The sequence below is a fragment of the Hippopotamus amphibius genome, chromosome 4 (genome assembly GCF_030028045.1).
Source record: "Hippopotamus amphibius kiboko isolate mHipAmp2 chromosome 4, mHipAmp2.hap2, whole genome shotgun sequence".
In the NCBI taxonomy this organism is placed as follows: Eukaryota; Metazoa; Chordata; class Mammalia; order Artiodactyla; family Hippopotamidae; genus Hippopotamus; species Hippopotamus amphibius.
The window spans coordinates 77993249-78009017 of record NC_080189.1 but is presented as its reverse complement, the minus strand read 5'-3'; the positions used below and the strand labels follow the sequence as shown (position 1 = coordinate 78009017).

Genomic DNA, 15769 nt, shown 5'->3' with positions numbered 1-15769 from the left:
AAGAAAATATACCCTGTTCTTAGACAGAAAGACTCAATAATGTAAAGCTGTCATTTCTCTCTAATACAAAACATAAATTTAATGTATTTCTAGTGAAAATTTCAACAGGATTTTCACATGGAAAAGTTTTCCGGAAAAGTCTACAGGCAAGGGATTGAACACTAGTCCCACCAAGCATTAAAATGTATCACAATGAAGCTATGGTAAATAAAACAGCTTGGTGCTAGCAAACAAACAGAACAAGTGGTTTAGTATCTATGAGTAAATGGAAAAGAAAAGGAAAAAAACACAGAAATATACACAAAGCCAATCAGAACCCAACATATGTCACAATGAATGGCATTTCAAACAAAACCAATGAAGCAAAGGTAAAAGCAGCCAAGAAATGGGTTAGGGCCACTGGCTGGGACCCGAGGTGGGTCAGAGACCCACCATCAGACAGCCAGGCAGTGAGAGAACAAACTGGAACAATCTCTCTGGGGCCACTTTAATAACATCCATCAAAATTACACACTTCATACCCTTTGACCCAGTAATTCCTGTTCTGGGAATTTGTCCAACAGATATTCATACACATGTTCTAAGAAACACATACCGCACATTCACTGCAGCATCATTTGTGACCAGGGCAGATTGGAAACAAACTAATTACACTCCCTGTGGAGACTCACTAAATAATGACACTACCTCCACAGGGTAGAATACCCTGAGGTAGTTGAGAGAAAGACTGTAGTCGAGCCTGACTCTTGGCTACAGGCAGAGTCACCTGGAAAGCCTGTGAAAATCCTACCACATGGTCACATCTGGGCCTGTTAAATCTGATCTCCAGGGGCGTGCTCAGCAATCAGCATCTTAAAGCCACACAGTTGTGAGGACAGTGACAATGTACACCAGGAAAAATGGCACCTGGCAACAGGAAGACTGACTCCTTGTCAGCTGCTTGTCAGCCGCTAGGGGATGTAACTAAATGTCCACACACAGCATATCGTGTATAACAGAAAATCTATATAAATGAATATGAAAAATAAAAAGTTTATAAAAATGGAAAAGTCTTACAAAAGTATGGACAATGGGTGCTTTTAGGGAGAATTCACTTTCATTACACACACACATAACTTTCAAAAGTGTTTATTTACCCTAAATCCAATTGGCAATTTACTACACCACATAACAGAGAGTGGGAAACTCAACACACCAACAACCTGATTTTTTTTTTAACAAATTTTGAGAAAACAAAGGCAAAAGAAACAGAGTCAGCTACAAGCAATATGTGGTTGGAGCCTTGTTATAGATTTAAACATTTTTTTTTTAATTATGAGATTATGAGAAAACTGGAAGTTTAAACACTGAAAATATTTACAGATGAAATGATGAAGTAGAATTTGCTTCTAAATAACACAGGAGGGGGAGAAGTAGCCGGGTGCCAGGGTTGGCAATGAGTACATGTGGATTCACTGCATTCTTCTATCTACTCACCTCTGTATTTAAATTCAACCCAATACATTTTTCACAAAGTGCATATACTTTTTTTCCAATGGAAAAAAAAAAGCATAAAAAGTTACACTTCTTTAGTGATATAGAAAGATATTCAAATAGAAACTGGTTGTGTTAGTTTTGAAAGTAACAAAAACTCTCAGATAGTTCTGGTAACAGTTCCTTTTTCTTAACACAGCAAAGTGAACAAACCCATGTCTGGGCCTCTAAGTGCACTGCATACTGCTTCAGCTCCCCATGACTCTGGCCCTCCCCCCTATGGTTTCAAGCAAAGCAGTTCACCACTGTTCATCTCCATTTCTCCATCTGTGAAAAGGAAGATCAGGCTCTGGCCTCTGGAAGTAGACATTTCCCAGGGAGAAGAGCACCCTGGGGGAGTCTCACTGGCCTCCCTCTCCTCGTCACACACATGCTACACATGCTCACGCTCACAGGCTAGGACGCCAGGTCGTTTTTATGATATGGCTCCAGTATCCAACAAACTCAACAGAAGTCACTGCTGTAAGATACACAGGCCAACCTCTTCTAAAAACGAAGCCTATAAGCAAGAAATGAATTGCAAAATGAAAACAGAAACACAATGTTTCTAGAGGAAAAAGAAATACTTGTAACCAACAACGTTTATCAGGTTTTTCTGACTTGTGATTTAAATCAAATCCTTGAGGCCTCTTACAACTGAAGTTCCTTAGAGAAGGGGCAGTTTCAGGGCGAATCACTGAGCGAGAGAGCAGCTTCTATACCAGATGAGACTGAAAACAGACCCTGAGGCAGGCAGGCCCAGCATAGCCCCAGTGGGGTCTGAGAGAGCGGCATCTATAGGGAAAGCAGGCAGACATCCCTGGACTGCTGGCTTTCTGTTTACTATTCTCTTGAGTGTATGATTACAGCCAACACCCTCTCTGAGCAAAAGAACCTCTTGGACACAGAACACTCAACAGCGTACAAACGAATTCAAAATCAGCAAAAGGGATGCAGGAAATGCCTAGCACACAATGTTCAGCAAAACAGAAGCTACAGTGTAAGACAATTTCATAAGCATACTTTGTATGTTTAAATACATGCACACACATATTTATATGCACAGGAAAAAACTGTAAAACTATCCCAGAAAGTTAATAGGGAGTGGTAGAATGTTTTCTCTTCTTCATGCACTTATTTTTACTATCCAAATAGTCTACATTGAGCATAATGAGGAAAAAAAACCAGTCTGTTCCTGTTTAAGTAAAGAAAAGTAATACTGAGAACAGCAGCTTGTACCTACTTGAGGGCTCACTATGCATCAGGCATCCTGCTTACCATGTCTTACACACTGACCTCAGTCAATCTTCACCATAAGCTGACAGGGTGGGTGTTTGGGGTGGCATTTCGGTATATCCACGTGACTCTAGCAAAGGGCCTCCTGCAATGGGCACCTGAAAAAGCAGGGACCAACAAAGGAAGGACCCCGTTTAGAGACAAACCCAGGAAGCCAGCTCTCAGGCAGCGTGACTGCACACAGAGAGGATGCCCCGGTAGAGAGCAGGACCTTTCTGCTCTTGTGACAGCCAACCAAAGGGACATCTAAGGCACAGACATCACGTGACATGAGTGAGCAGAACCAAAGGAGAGGCACTAAGGAATGAACTCACCTATCACAGAGCTAGGAGCTGAGAGGGACTGAGTAAGTCCCTGCCCCAACCCTGAAAGATGTGAGAACTAGCCATAAACAGATGTAAGATGAAACACAGGCTCAGAGGAGACACAGTTACCTGAGGCGGGCAGCAGAGGGGCAGAAGTGCTGGAAGGCCTTGCTGAGTGGACAAGAGCACTGAATACCATGAACAGTGTTGTGCTTGGGGCAGATGAACCAGGTGTGATGAAGACGAAGTATCTGCTAAGGATACTATTAGAAATCTAAAATTTCTCTTCCAAACTACACCATCCCCTTCCCAAGAAGCACCTGGATCCCTACAACAGCTGGACACAAAGGCCACGCCACCCAAAACAAGAGAAAGCACTGAGCAGCTTTCTAACACACCCTTGCTCTACCAGGATTTCACCAGATGGGTCAACACGTCAAGTAGTTCCATGACACCCCCTTCTCACAAGGCTCTGCTGTCAGCTTCCCTGTGCAGCACAGAGGGGTAGCTCAGGAGGGACTCAGGTCATGAACCACCACTCAACACTGACAGTGCAGGAGCTGTTCCTATGTATCCACAGTTCCACACCCATGATTCAACCAACCACAGACTCTGTAGTACTGTACTGTAGTATCTACTATTGAAAAAAATCCATGTATAGGTGGATCTGTGCAATTCAAGGCTGTGTTGTTCAAGGGCCAACTGTAATTTACTCTTGGTGCTACTTCCTTTCCTTTTTCTTCTTTTTAAAGAATTCTGTTTGTGGTTCATAAAGGCAAAAGCCAGAGGTGGCATGACCTTTTGTACATTTTTGTCAGCATCCCAGCACCAGCGAATGCAGTTATCACTGTTTTGCCTACAGCGACACCTGCAGATTGAGAGGGAAACTGCAGGACCTATGGCCACCAAGTGGGACCAGAGATGGAACCCAAAAGGCAAACCCCACCAGCAGCTCTGAGAGGTGCCTGACTGAGTGATTAGGATGCTGATGCTGTTGGTTTTCCATCCCTCTCTCCTTCCACAGCACTACTAATGTCACCAGCATTTCTGAAAGCTTCCCAGCTTCCTAGAAGTTCTTTGAGCACAGGTCACCAGGTCAAGTACAATATAAACAATGGGACTCAAAGCAGCACTTTTTACGATGTCTTCTCTACGGACAACTCATAAACTGTGGCGATCCTTTGCAAAATGCAGACACATTCTCAAAACTATCTTGTATGGACAAGGAAATTTTTGTATGCCCAAATTCTTTCATCTCTAAGGGATAAAACTGGGCACTTTAAGCAATGGGGAGGCAGCATGTGGCTTTATGAATAAAAATCTGTAAGTTATCTTATATATAAATGAAAACGTACATTGCAAAAACTTTAACCCATGGTTGGCAGGGCCTAGGCTGGGGACAGGGGGTTGACTCCAAAGTGTGATTTGCCTGTACACTGAGAGAAGTTGCCATCACCACCACCCAACACTGGGCAGAGCCACCAGCACATGGGTAGCAGGCAGGAGTAATCAGAAATCAGCCATCTCAGACCTGGATTCTAGGTATACAACTGATTTTTTGGACAGGGTGCCCAGCAAAGGCAGTGCTTCCATGTGGTCACCCAAAGAATAACTATCTTAAGTTATTTAATTAACAGAACCCCCAGATTTACAGCTTACAGGATAAGCAATCCTGGGCACTGACTGGGGGGACTTGGGGGGCCACGAAAGTTAAAACAAGGACAAGGATGGCTTCCATGTTCCATTTTAGATCTGCCCCAGCACTGCCTTTCAGATGGAAATAGAGAGATCTGGACCCCAATTTCTTGTTTTGTCCACAGAAAACCAGTGAGTACCTGAAGGCTGAGAAGGCTCAGTCCGTGGAAGCATTGAGCCTGCAACACCAAACTAAGGTTTCTGGGAACACACCCAAGTCTTCAGCCTACACTTACTCCAGGGTCGGACTCACAAAACTAACACTGATACTAAATCGGAACACAAGTCATTGGTCGAAGAATAGAAAATAGGGTCTCTACAAGACAACAAGGCAGCCATTCTAATCTATTACTCAGAAATCAAAAACAAGTCCCCTCTTTTAATAGAGTTTTTAAAAATTATAAAAAGAATGCAAAAAAATTAGTAAAACAAAGTGTATAGTTCATTGTAGAAAAATTAGAAAATACAGTAAGGGGCCCCAATGGCAATGAAAAACACTCTCAATTCCACCACTTCCTTCTGGGCCTTTTCTCCACATGCACAGTTAACCCCCTTGAACAACATGGGGGTTACGGCCACCGACCCTCCATGCAGTCAAACTTGGACTCTGACACTCTATAGCCTTGCCCCAACCTATCTCCACAAAATTTATTTTCCCCTACTCCACATTTTATGTCATTCCAAGTTGTTCACTTTGCTTCATTAACTAGGAACTACATTCAGAGTCCCCAGAACAAGTCAGAGGGAGAGTGCAAGGAGAGGGGAGAACAGAAGGGAAGTTAAGTCAGAGAAGGGACAAGGGGGAGACACAACCCAGCAGAAAGCAGAGAGCAGTCCTATCAAAGAGGGAAGAGAGCAGGTTAGCCTAAAAGCAGAGCAGGCCGCGCGCGGCATACTGTGGCACAGTGTCTTTCAGACACTGTCACAGCTCGCACACAAGGAGGTATCAGCTCTTCTCACCCTCAGAGGTGCCAGGAAGCACCAGGAAGCAGAACTCCTGAAAAGTGAGGACAAGTATAGCACAGCGCTTGATTTAAGCCCTTCCCCTCATTGGCTGCATGGCCCCTGGCTCATTCAATATTCATGACAGCCTCTGAGAGAGGTGTGGTTATTATCACCTCTGCTTTACAAAGGAGAAAACTGAGACACAGAAAGGTGACACTGCTTGCCCAAGGTAATACATTTACTAAGTGGCAGGCTCTAAGGGGACTCCAGGTCCACAGTCTCTCATATCAGACAACCTCTTCGGTGTATGTTAGACCAAGAGGAGCGTGGGCCCACGTTCCACCAGTTGCTCCTGCAGGGAAAGAGTCAAGACTCTGAGGCGAAGCCTCTGTGCAGACAGGCAGGTCTCGCGGGAAAGCGTAACTCTATGAGCCCAGTGCTCTAACTCCAGCTCTAGCTCTTATCTGGCTACAGGACTGTGGTAGATTATTACCTTGCCTTATAGAGAGAAAAGGGAAGAAGACTGAAACCAGTTGACCTCCCATCCTATACACTGTAAGGTGGTTTGCAAACATGAAGAGCTAATTAAATGCTGAAGGAGAGTCAGTGTGTTACCAAGTAAGGAACCACTTATGGACAAACCCAACCACCAGATGTCAAGCAAGAAATAAGCCACCTCTGACATAGAACTAGCAATGTTTCTGTAGGTCAGTCTCCCAAGGCAATAGAAATAAAGGCAAAAATAAATATATAGGACCTAATCAAACTTATAAGCTTGTGCACAGCAAAGGAAACCATAAACAAAACGAAAAGACAACCTACAGAAAGGGACAAAATACTTGAATACAATGCAACCAACAAGGGCTTAATTTCCAACATGTACAAATAACTCATACAACTCAATAACAAAAAAACAAACAACCAAAATGAAAAACGGGCAGAAGACCTAAATAGATCTCTCTCCAAAGAAGATATACAGATGGCCAATAGGCACATTAAAAGATGCTTGAAGTGCTAATTATTAGAGAAGGGCAAATCAAAACTACAATGAGGTATCACCTCACACCAGTCAGAATGGCCACATCTACAAATAACAAATGCTGGAGAGGGTGTGGAGGAAAGGGAACCCTCCTACACTGTTGACGGGAATGTAAATTGGTGCAGTCACTATGGAGAACAGTTTGGAGGTTCCTTAAAAAACTGAAAACAGAGCTACCATATGACCCAGCAATCCCACCCCTGGACATATACCCTAAGAAAACTCTAATCCGAAAAAATACATGCACCCCAATGTTCACTGCAGCACTATTTACAATAGCCAAGACACGGAAGCAACCTAAGTGTCCATCGACAGATGAATGGATAAAGAAGATGTGAGATAGATACACACACACACACACACACACACACACACACACACACAATGGAATACTACTCAGCCATAAAAAAGAATGAAATAATGCCATTTGCAGCAACATGGATGGACCTAGAGATTATCATACTAAGTCAAGTAAGCCAAAGACAAATATCATATAATACCATTTATATGTGGAATCTAAAAAAACAAAACAAAACAAAAAAACAGAACAAATGAACTTATATACAAAACAGAAACAGACCCACAGACATAGAAAACAAACTTATGGTTAGCAAAGGGAAAATGGGGGGGGGGGTAAAATTAGGAGTTTGGGATTAGCAGATACACACTACTACACATAAAAGAGATAAACAACAAGGTCCTACTGTATACCACAGGGAACTATATTCAATATCTTGTAATAAACCATAATGAAAAAAAGAAAGAAGCTGCAAAGTAGAAATGCTTACTTGGGAAGAGCTGGTGGTTCCCTCGGGACTTCAGCAGCGCCAGCACCTGCTCCCGGTGGCTCTGCCTCCCTGGAGCCGCGGGCCACCTCCTGCACGGTGCCCTGTGGGCTGGGAGGCTCCTGAGGCCTGCCCTCGTCTGTGGTGGAGTCAACTTCCACCTCCTGAACCGGGGCTGGGACCAGCTCCTGTTCAGCTGAGGCAGCTGCCACAGCCGTGGCCTCCTCTTCTTCCCTCCTCTTGATCTTCTCCTCCAGCTCTTTTCTCCTCTTTTCATCATCCTGACGGGCCATGCGGTCAAAGGTTTTGAATACCTGAAATCAAACAGCAATCCAGTGATGAGTTCATCTGCCCAGTACTGTACCACATATTCTGCAGAAATATAGCAACATCTGGGAAATAAAGACTGAAAAGCAGTAGACTAAAAAAATGTTCCCACTGGCAACATGGAAATGCACTTCAACTTTATCAAATGCCACCAGGAAAACAATCTTTAACAGGAGAGTTCCAAAAATCAGTGAAATCTTTACAAGCCAAGGTTCACAATATTTACATGTCTATGAGCCCAACTTTCAAATCTGAAGGATGCATAACTAAATGGTCTCACCTGTCATTACTTTTACAGCCCCAGAGAGTCTTGTCGAAATGCAAAGAACATGCTGTCCTGGTGGTACTGAGAGCTGTAAAGGCACCAACAACTCAGACGAAAGAAGGGACGATGGGAATTAGTTGAATTTCAATCCACAAAACACAAGCCGGCTCAATGGACTGTGGCTATCTTCCCACACTGCGCAGGCTGAGCGAAGGCGCGGGTCTTAGCCTGGGAATTCAACAAACATCCACGATGTGCCTACAATGTGCAAGGAGCACCAAAAATCCAAATGACAGCTCCCACCCTTGAAGAACTCAATTTTCTGGTGGGTGGGTCAGTCATCAAACTTCTTCTGGGACACAGTCACCCACAAAAGTGCTGGGACTCTCCATCCAAAAAGTGCACAAGAAAATGGCATTTTGTCGGCACCATTCAAGGGCACACATAACCCTGAAGTGTGGCCAGGACAGATCCAGAAGTGGTAAGTCTGACAAGAGAGTCTGTGATAAATACATGCAATGCCATCAAAATGAGGGTACAAATGAGCATTTCTGGTGAAAGAGAGCTCTTAGAAGAGCCTCTGAATCAGACCTTGAATGAAAGGCACATCTTCCAGAGGGAGTGACAGGAGGAAATGTCACAGCTCCAAGAGGCAGGGTCATCAAGAAATATCTCTTATGGTAGCTGGAAATAGGAAAGCTGGGAGATTCAAGTTGATTGAAAAATGGGTGGGAGAAGACCCTTACATTCAATCCAGCAACCGCACTCCTTGGTATTTACCCAAAGGAGTTGAAAACATGTCCACACAAAAACCTATACATGCATTGTTTACAGCAGCTTTATTCGTAATTGCCAAAACTTGGAAGCAACCACGATACCCTTCAATAAGTGAGTGGATAAACAAACTATGGTACATCCAGACAACAGAATACTATTCTGCGATAAAAAGAAATGACCTATCAAGCCATGAAAAGACATGGAAGAAGCTTAAATGCATATTAGTAAAAGAAGCCAATCTGAACTAGCTACACAATGTATGATTCCAACTATATGACACTGTGGAAATGGCAAAATTTTAGAGACAACAGAAAGACCAGAGGTTGCCACAGGTTGGGGGGTGGGGGCAGGGGGAATGAGCAAGTAGAGCACGCGGGATTTTTTAGGGCAGTGAAAATACCTTGTGTGGTACCATAATGAAGGACACATGCCATCATACATTTGTCCAAACCCCATAAAATGAACAACACTAAGAGTGAACCCCAAAGTGAACTCTGGGTTTAGGTAACTATGATATGTCAATGTAGGTCCAACAGCTGTAACAAATGCACCACACTCTGGTGGGGGGATGCTGATAATGGGGGAGGCTGGGGGGATGGGGGGGCAGGGGGTATATGGGAAATCTCCGTACCTTACCCTCAACTTTGCTCTGAACCTAAAAATACTCTAAAAAATAGTCTTAACAAAATAAAAATGTTTTACAGTGTGCAGGAGTCAGTTTCCAAAGGGCCAGAATGCAGACAGGTGCTAAATAACTGTTGTCTGCACTGGGTGGGAAGACAGAACAAAAGAAGTGCCTTAACTATGCCAATGTTTTTACAAACATTCTCTCAAAACCGTCGTGAAAATGCTGTGAAGAAGGTACCACTGACATTTCAAAGAAAATGGAAAACTAAGCTCAGAGAAGGTAATCTGCCCAAGGTCCGGCCAATGAAAGAAGTCAAAACTTATCCAGGAAGCACACCAAACACTGAAAGGAGATGTAGGCAGAGGAAGTAAAATCCCGAGGCTGAAAACTGGAAACAATACCTATCACCATTTCTTCAGAGAATCTGAGCCCCTGACTCACTCCTCTCACGCCCAAGTCCATGACAGTGGATACCAGACCCGCTGCCCTCAGAGACGCTCATCCTCCTGACGCCCTACATCTTCATCTTAACTCCAGAGAAGAAGCAACAGCAAGGGTCCTCTCCAAACACCGGAACCTCCCTCAGACCCCGGGCCTCATGTCCCTCGCCACACTGCGGCACCCACTGCCCCTGCTTCCTCAGCACCCCCAGCTGCTTCATCTCTCACATTACCACTGACTGCAGCACTCATTTCAGAATCTCAGACTGCGGAGCTGGAAGAGATGTCCCTGACCTCCAATCAACCTTCTCAACTGACAGAAAGGAGAGTGATTCTCCCAAGATTTCCCAACAAGCTCAGTGAGGAACAGATAGAGCCAGCTTGCCTGACTCTTATGGGGGTACTTCTAAGCAGGCTTCTCAAACTAGACTCCAGAATAAACACAGACGATCTGCTGAAATGAATGAAACGCCATTCTAAATTATTGTTTTCTTAGAACATACTAATAAGTCATGGAGTGGAATACAATTCCCACATGTGTCTTTCCTGCTGAGGGTCAAGTGGTACATCCAGGCTCTGCAAGCCCACAGAATTAGGAGGAAAAGTCTGAGGAGGTTTAAACCTCACCAACAGCCCAGACCCCAAAATCTCTGGGGAAAACTTTTGAGTTCTAGAATGGAGCACTGCAATACTCCCATCCAAACCCTCTTTGCCTAAGTTCTGAAGAGACCCCCCCAAGCACCCCACTGCCAAATGCTTCTGTGGATAAAAGAACAGCTCCCCAGGATTTACCCTGATCTTCCCAACGAAAATACCCAGGGAATATCTGCTCTTTTAAAGTTGCTCAGGCAATGCTGACAAATGAGAACCACTTTCAAAAAACACTACACCTGTCTTAACTATCTGCTGAAAACTGTCCCCCTTGTTTTCTGTGAAACTTACTGCCCTGCCCACTTCCCTCCATCCCCCTCCCACAAACACAGCCTCTTACTTCTCCCATCCTTTCTCTGGGATCCTTCTCCAAAAGCCTCCTGTCCTTCAAACCACTCAGATTCCTCTACCTCCCATAAGATCCAGCCCCACAATTCAGCAGCCTGTGGGCAGGGACTTCTGTCTGCCATCTCCAATTCAACTTGTCTGAAACTAGGCTTCTTCCCTAAACTCAAGTGGCAGTTCGGTGAATGCGTTATCATTATTACAGTGCCCAGATCTGAAACCTTGGATCACCTCTGGCCCATCCCAACCCTCTATCTGCCCTGCTCCCCACCGCCGCTGTATTAAACTGTTCACCGAGTCTTAACCTTTAGGAGTGGCTGAAACACAGCAGGTATCTTACATACTGTTACCAGATACATGAATTAGCTCTGTCAGTTCACCTGCAAAACAAGGGAAAAGGCCAAGCTTTCAGGGTCGTGTTAGGAATGAATAACATCCTAGAGCGCAAAATACATAACAACTAATACATATCAGGTGCTCAGTAAATGTTTCTTTCTCCTTCACATCTTTTCTGCAAAAGATCACCCTAGAAAAAAAGGTTCCCACCCTACAATGGATTGGTTAAATAACAGAACAGAAAGATCTGGAATCTGAAAAATAAAGTTTTGAGTTCCACCTCTATGATGAGTTTGGTCAAATCACCTGCCCTTACTGAATTGGCACCCTCATCTGCCACATAAAAGTCAACCTTATCCATTTCACCGTCTTCCATGAAAGCATTAATTTGCCATAAGGGCTTGCTAAAAACCATGTCACACACAGCTCTCTGATCACTCAGATGGCACTCAACCACTAAAAGGATGAGGAACAGCCTTAAGTTTTGATATTGAGTACCAACCCCACTCCTCATTTGACCATATTATCTTTGATAGTTACTCAAAACATTCTAAGCTTTTGTCTCTTCACGCAGGCACTGAGGAAAATAATACCTGACCAACCTGCAGCTTGCAGCAAGACTTCCGGAAATGAACATTTGAAATCACTTCATAAACTGCAAAATGCAAGAGAACCGTGGGAGGTTATCAGCAGCATTTCTACCTTCTCAGGTTCCCAGAAACAGGCTGAATGCTTGACTGAGTGCCTTCTTTCAATCCCATCAAAGTCCCACCTCCCCTACAAAACTTTTCTTCATTTCCAAACTATCATTTCTACTCCCCTCCTTCCAACAGGCTGTCACATATTTGGCCTTGCACAGTTCGTTACTGCGTTTTATCTCCTTAACTATAGCGTAAGTGTCCCAAGGAGAGGGACCATTATTTAATCATCCACATTACCAGTGTATCTCCAACGCCTCTGGCAGCTGAGAGTACAAATACATTCATTCAGTGTATTGCATTCCAAGTACCCCGCCAACGTCAGTGAATAAGGATTAACAGCACCTCAAATACACAACAAACTTAACCTGGGATGCACAGATGCACTTTCAAATGTAAACTTATAAGTACTACTATGACTGTCTTTGACCTCAAAAGTCATATTTCGAACAAGGGGACCACACCCATCAATCACACAGTCTCCCTTCCACGTCCAGTCTTCGTAGTTCTGGGGTGTGCAGGTGTCCGTGCTGCGCCCCTTCCCCCGTCTAGACTGCACTGTTTTTCATTCCCTGACTGGCAGGCCCCGGCACCTCGAAGGGTTACGCGCTGCGGGAGCTAACCAAGGCGCTGAGCGTCGATGTACTACTTGTGATATCCAAGTGCACCCTGTCGAACTAGGCTGCTCGAGGGCCAGGCCCTCTCGCACAGGAGTAAACTGATATCCGACCAGCAAGTCGACTGAAGCCGCGGCCCCAGGAGGCGGGTCCAGGAAAGCGCCAAAGGATGAACTGAGGCCAGCAAAGGACTGAGCGGCAGGTTCGCAGGGGTCTGGGCTCCCGGAGGGTGGGGGGCTACGGGGGCGCGCTCGCGGGGATCGGGGCTCCCACGGCCTCCCCCCACCCCACCCCAAGCTGCCCGCCGGCCGCGCGTTACCTGCAGCACCAGCGCCTGCGCGGCCCCCGGAGGGAAGCCCATGCGGTCCGACGGGTGGCGCAGCAGGCGGTAGAAGTCGGTCTTGCGGTAGAGAAAGCCGAAGAGCACACGCAGAAAGTCCTGGACGTTGCCCACGTGCTGCAGGATGCCCAGCAGGGCCTGATCGTACAGCTCTGCGGCCCCGGGCTCCATGGCGTCGCCGGCCGGAGGAAAGCTCACTCACTGCGGGCGCGGCCCGGACGCCGGCCTACGGCCACTTCCGGTGCTCTGCGGTAACGGCTCCGACCGGCAGCGCGCCGGTTAAACTTCTGGTCCGCGCTCGTTCGCCCCCGCGGTGGGGCTGGGCTAGGCTGCGCTTGAGCCGACTTGACGCGGGCCCCGCCCCCACCGCCCCCTGGCTTCTTGGTCTGTCTTTATGAGCAGCAGAAGTGGGCCCCGAAGCGCAAGAGGGCCGGGGGCCGCAGGACTGAGGGCGCCTGGTGGCCATGTTGGAAACGGGCGGAAGAGGTGTAGCGCGGGCGAGTGTTATGTGAGCCCCGCTGTTGTCACGTGGTCTGTGGGCTGTGTTCCCAGCCCGGAGTCGCGAGCCCCAGGAGGGACAGCGAGAGCCTTTTGCTGGCGCACCCCTAGAGGAAAATGGGAGCTTGCGGGTGGTATGTGTCTTGTTAATAACGGAGCCTTAGGTGAAATGCAAGGTGACGTGCATAAATAAAAGAAAAGAATGTCACGTGAATGCATGCACCAATATTAAATGGAAAGAGCCAGGTGCAGAATAAAGAATCTGGTGTGCCAGGCTGTGAAATATACATACGTGTGTGTGTGTGTGTGTGTGTGTGTGTGTGTGTGGTATATACGTGTCCTAAGTGTCTGTCAAAGCATAATCTTAAACTAAAAATATGATATTCATACAAATATATAATGAACACGTCAAAGATATATACATTGTAATTAACAAAGTAACCAGTGATATGATAAAGCTAGTTTGGAGACGCTTTTGGAGAAACTGGGTATTTGTAAACACTTTGAGAAAACAGATTGAGATTGCTGGGTTGGGTACAAAGCTGGCTGGTGTCCTACAAAATGATATAGATTATCTTTTCTAGTAGATAGAAATGATTTGCATCCCTACTGGCCTGAAATCTGCAGGTTAACATATATCTTCATAGTGTATGGGCTCTAATGAATTGTAAATAAAGTCAAACTCAGATAAATTGCCCTAGAGCACTGGTTCTGAAACTTTGGGGACTTCGGACCCGTTTACAGGAAATTCCTTGGTGGTCCAGTGGTTAGGACTCTGTGTTCTCACTGGCGAGGGCCCAGCTTCAAAGCCTGGTTGCAGAACTAAGATCCCACAAGCACCATGGCATGGCCAAAAGAAAAAGAAAAAAAAAAAAAAAAAGACCACTTTCACTCTTAAAATTTATTGAAGATTCCAAAGAGTCTCCAATATTTAATGTAGATTATGTTTCTCGATAGTTGCCATATTGGAAATTAAAACTGAGAAAATTTTTAAATATTTCTTTATGCATTTGAATAACCATAAAAAACACATTACGTTAACATATTTTTATGAAGAAATAATGTTCTTCAAAGCAGCAAAAGTTTATGAGAAACAGCATCATTTAAAATTTTTGCAAATCTCTTTACTATCTAGCTTAATTGAAGGCAGCAAGAGTCTCACATCTGCTGCATTCACTACATTGCAATATGTTGTTTTGATTGATGTATAAGAAACTCAGTCTCATACCAATAGTAGTTTGTCTTTTCAAATAAATGTAAGTATTATTCTTGGAAACTACACCAAAATTCGACAGATTATAGTTTCTCAAAGGTTAGTTGCAATGTGGAATCTGAAACCATATCAGTAAATGTTTCCTAGTCTGTCACATTAATACCCGTTGGTCCATCCTATACTTTGAATGGATCTTTGTTGGTTCGCAACCTAGCCCCCGTACACCCAGGGCAAGGAGTGACCAAAGAAAGAGACAGACCACTTCAGATTGGTAGGAAGCAGTTTTAATAAGCAAGGGAAATTACTTACAAGGCTTGTCCTGGGCAGCCAAAAGACCAGTAGATTTCCATACCCACTCTGCCAGAATCTTAAAAGTTTATATGGAAGCCTTAACAGGGTTCAGTCACATACACTGTCCAGATGGTCTTGACAATATCTTCCTATCTCAAGGCTGTGTCCCTGAAAACAGCTCCCACTGTGGGAATGCTAGGCAGAGTGTACATTACAGGGACAGCGGAAGGGGTGAGGAGTCTCCCATTGCCTGGGTCTAGCTGGAGGGTCAACCAGGGATAGTATTCTCTTGATTACATGCCCCCAACAATCTTTTTTACACACATGATTTTGTAACACCAGAATGGAATGAAGAATGTGTTGCATGAATCTACCTGTATTAAAAATGTATGAAACAGCCCCTCTGAAAGGGGTGGCAGAAAAAGTTGCTGACGTAAGTAACTTTGGACATGAATGGTGTCTGTAAGACTGAAGGCAAAAAGAACTGTACATAGACACTTAATTCTAAAGTTGTTTTCCACAGGGGTGTGGGTTATCATTTCTGAGACTACTACCTGTGCATAGAGGAAATGAACAATTAAGTAATGGTGAGGGTGGCAGAGCCAGGCTTCTCCCTGTTGGCATGGGAGGCTCCAGATAAGCAAGAGAGCAGCCTAGAATGATTCGTGTGGTTATGGCTTAGAGCTGGAGGCATCAGCAGAAGCTCCTGTTTAGCTTAATCCAGATACAGATGGCTACATATAGAAATCTTCATAGAAATGACATA

General features: G+C 44.9%; 1 protein-coding gene across 3 annotated transcripts in view; it reads right to left on the bottom strand.

The window, feature by feature from the left end:
- The window catches only part of NUDCD3 (NudC domain containing 3), a 79540-nt gene extending 66296 nt beyond the window's left edge, over nucleotides 1-13244 (bottom strand). For 2 of the 3 annotated variants that reach the window (XM_057731349.1, XM_057731347.1), the window contains exons 1-2: nucleotides 12981-13244; nucleotides 7581-7891 (exon numbers count right to left, since the gene is read on the bottom strand). In XM_057731349.1, the coding sequence (XP_057587332.1) occupies nucleotides 7581-7891; nucleotides 12981-13172 (503 nt within the window). In that variant the 5' untranslated portion in view covers nucleotides 13173-13244. The remainder of the gene's footprint in view (nucleotides 1-7580; nucleotides 7892-12980) is intronic. The other variant, XM_057731348.1, reaches the window with a different exon arrangement.
- Between the last annotated feature and the right edge of the window lie 2525 nt (nucleotides 13245-15769).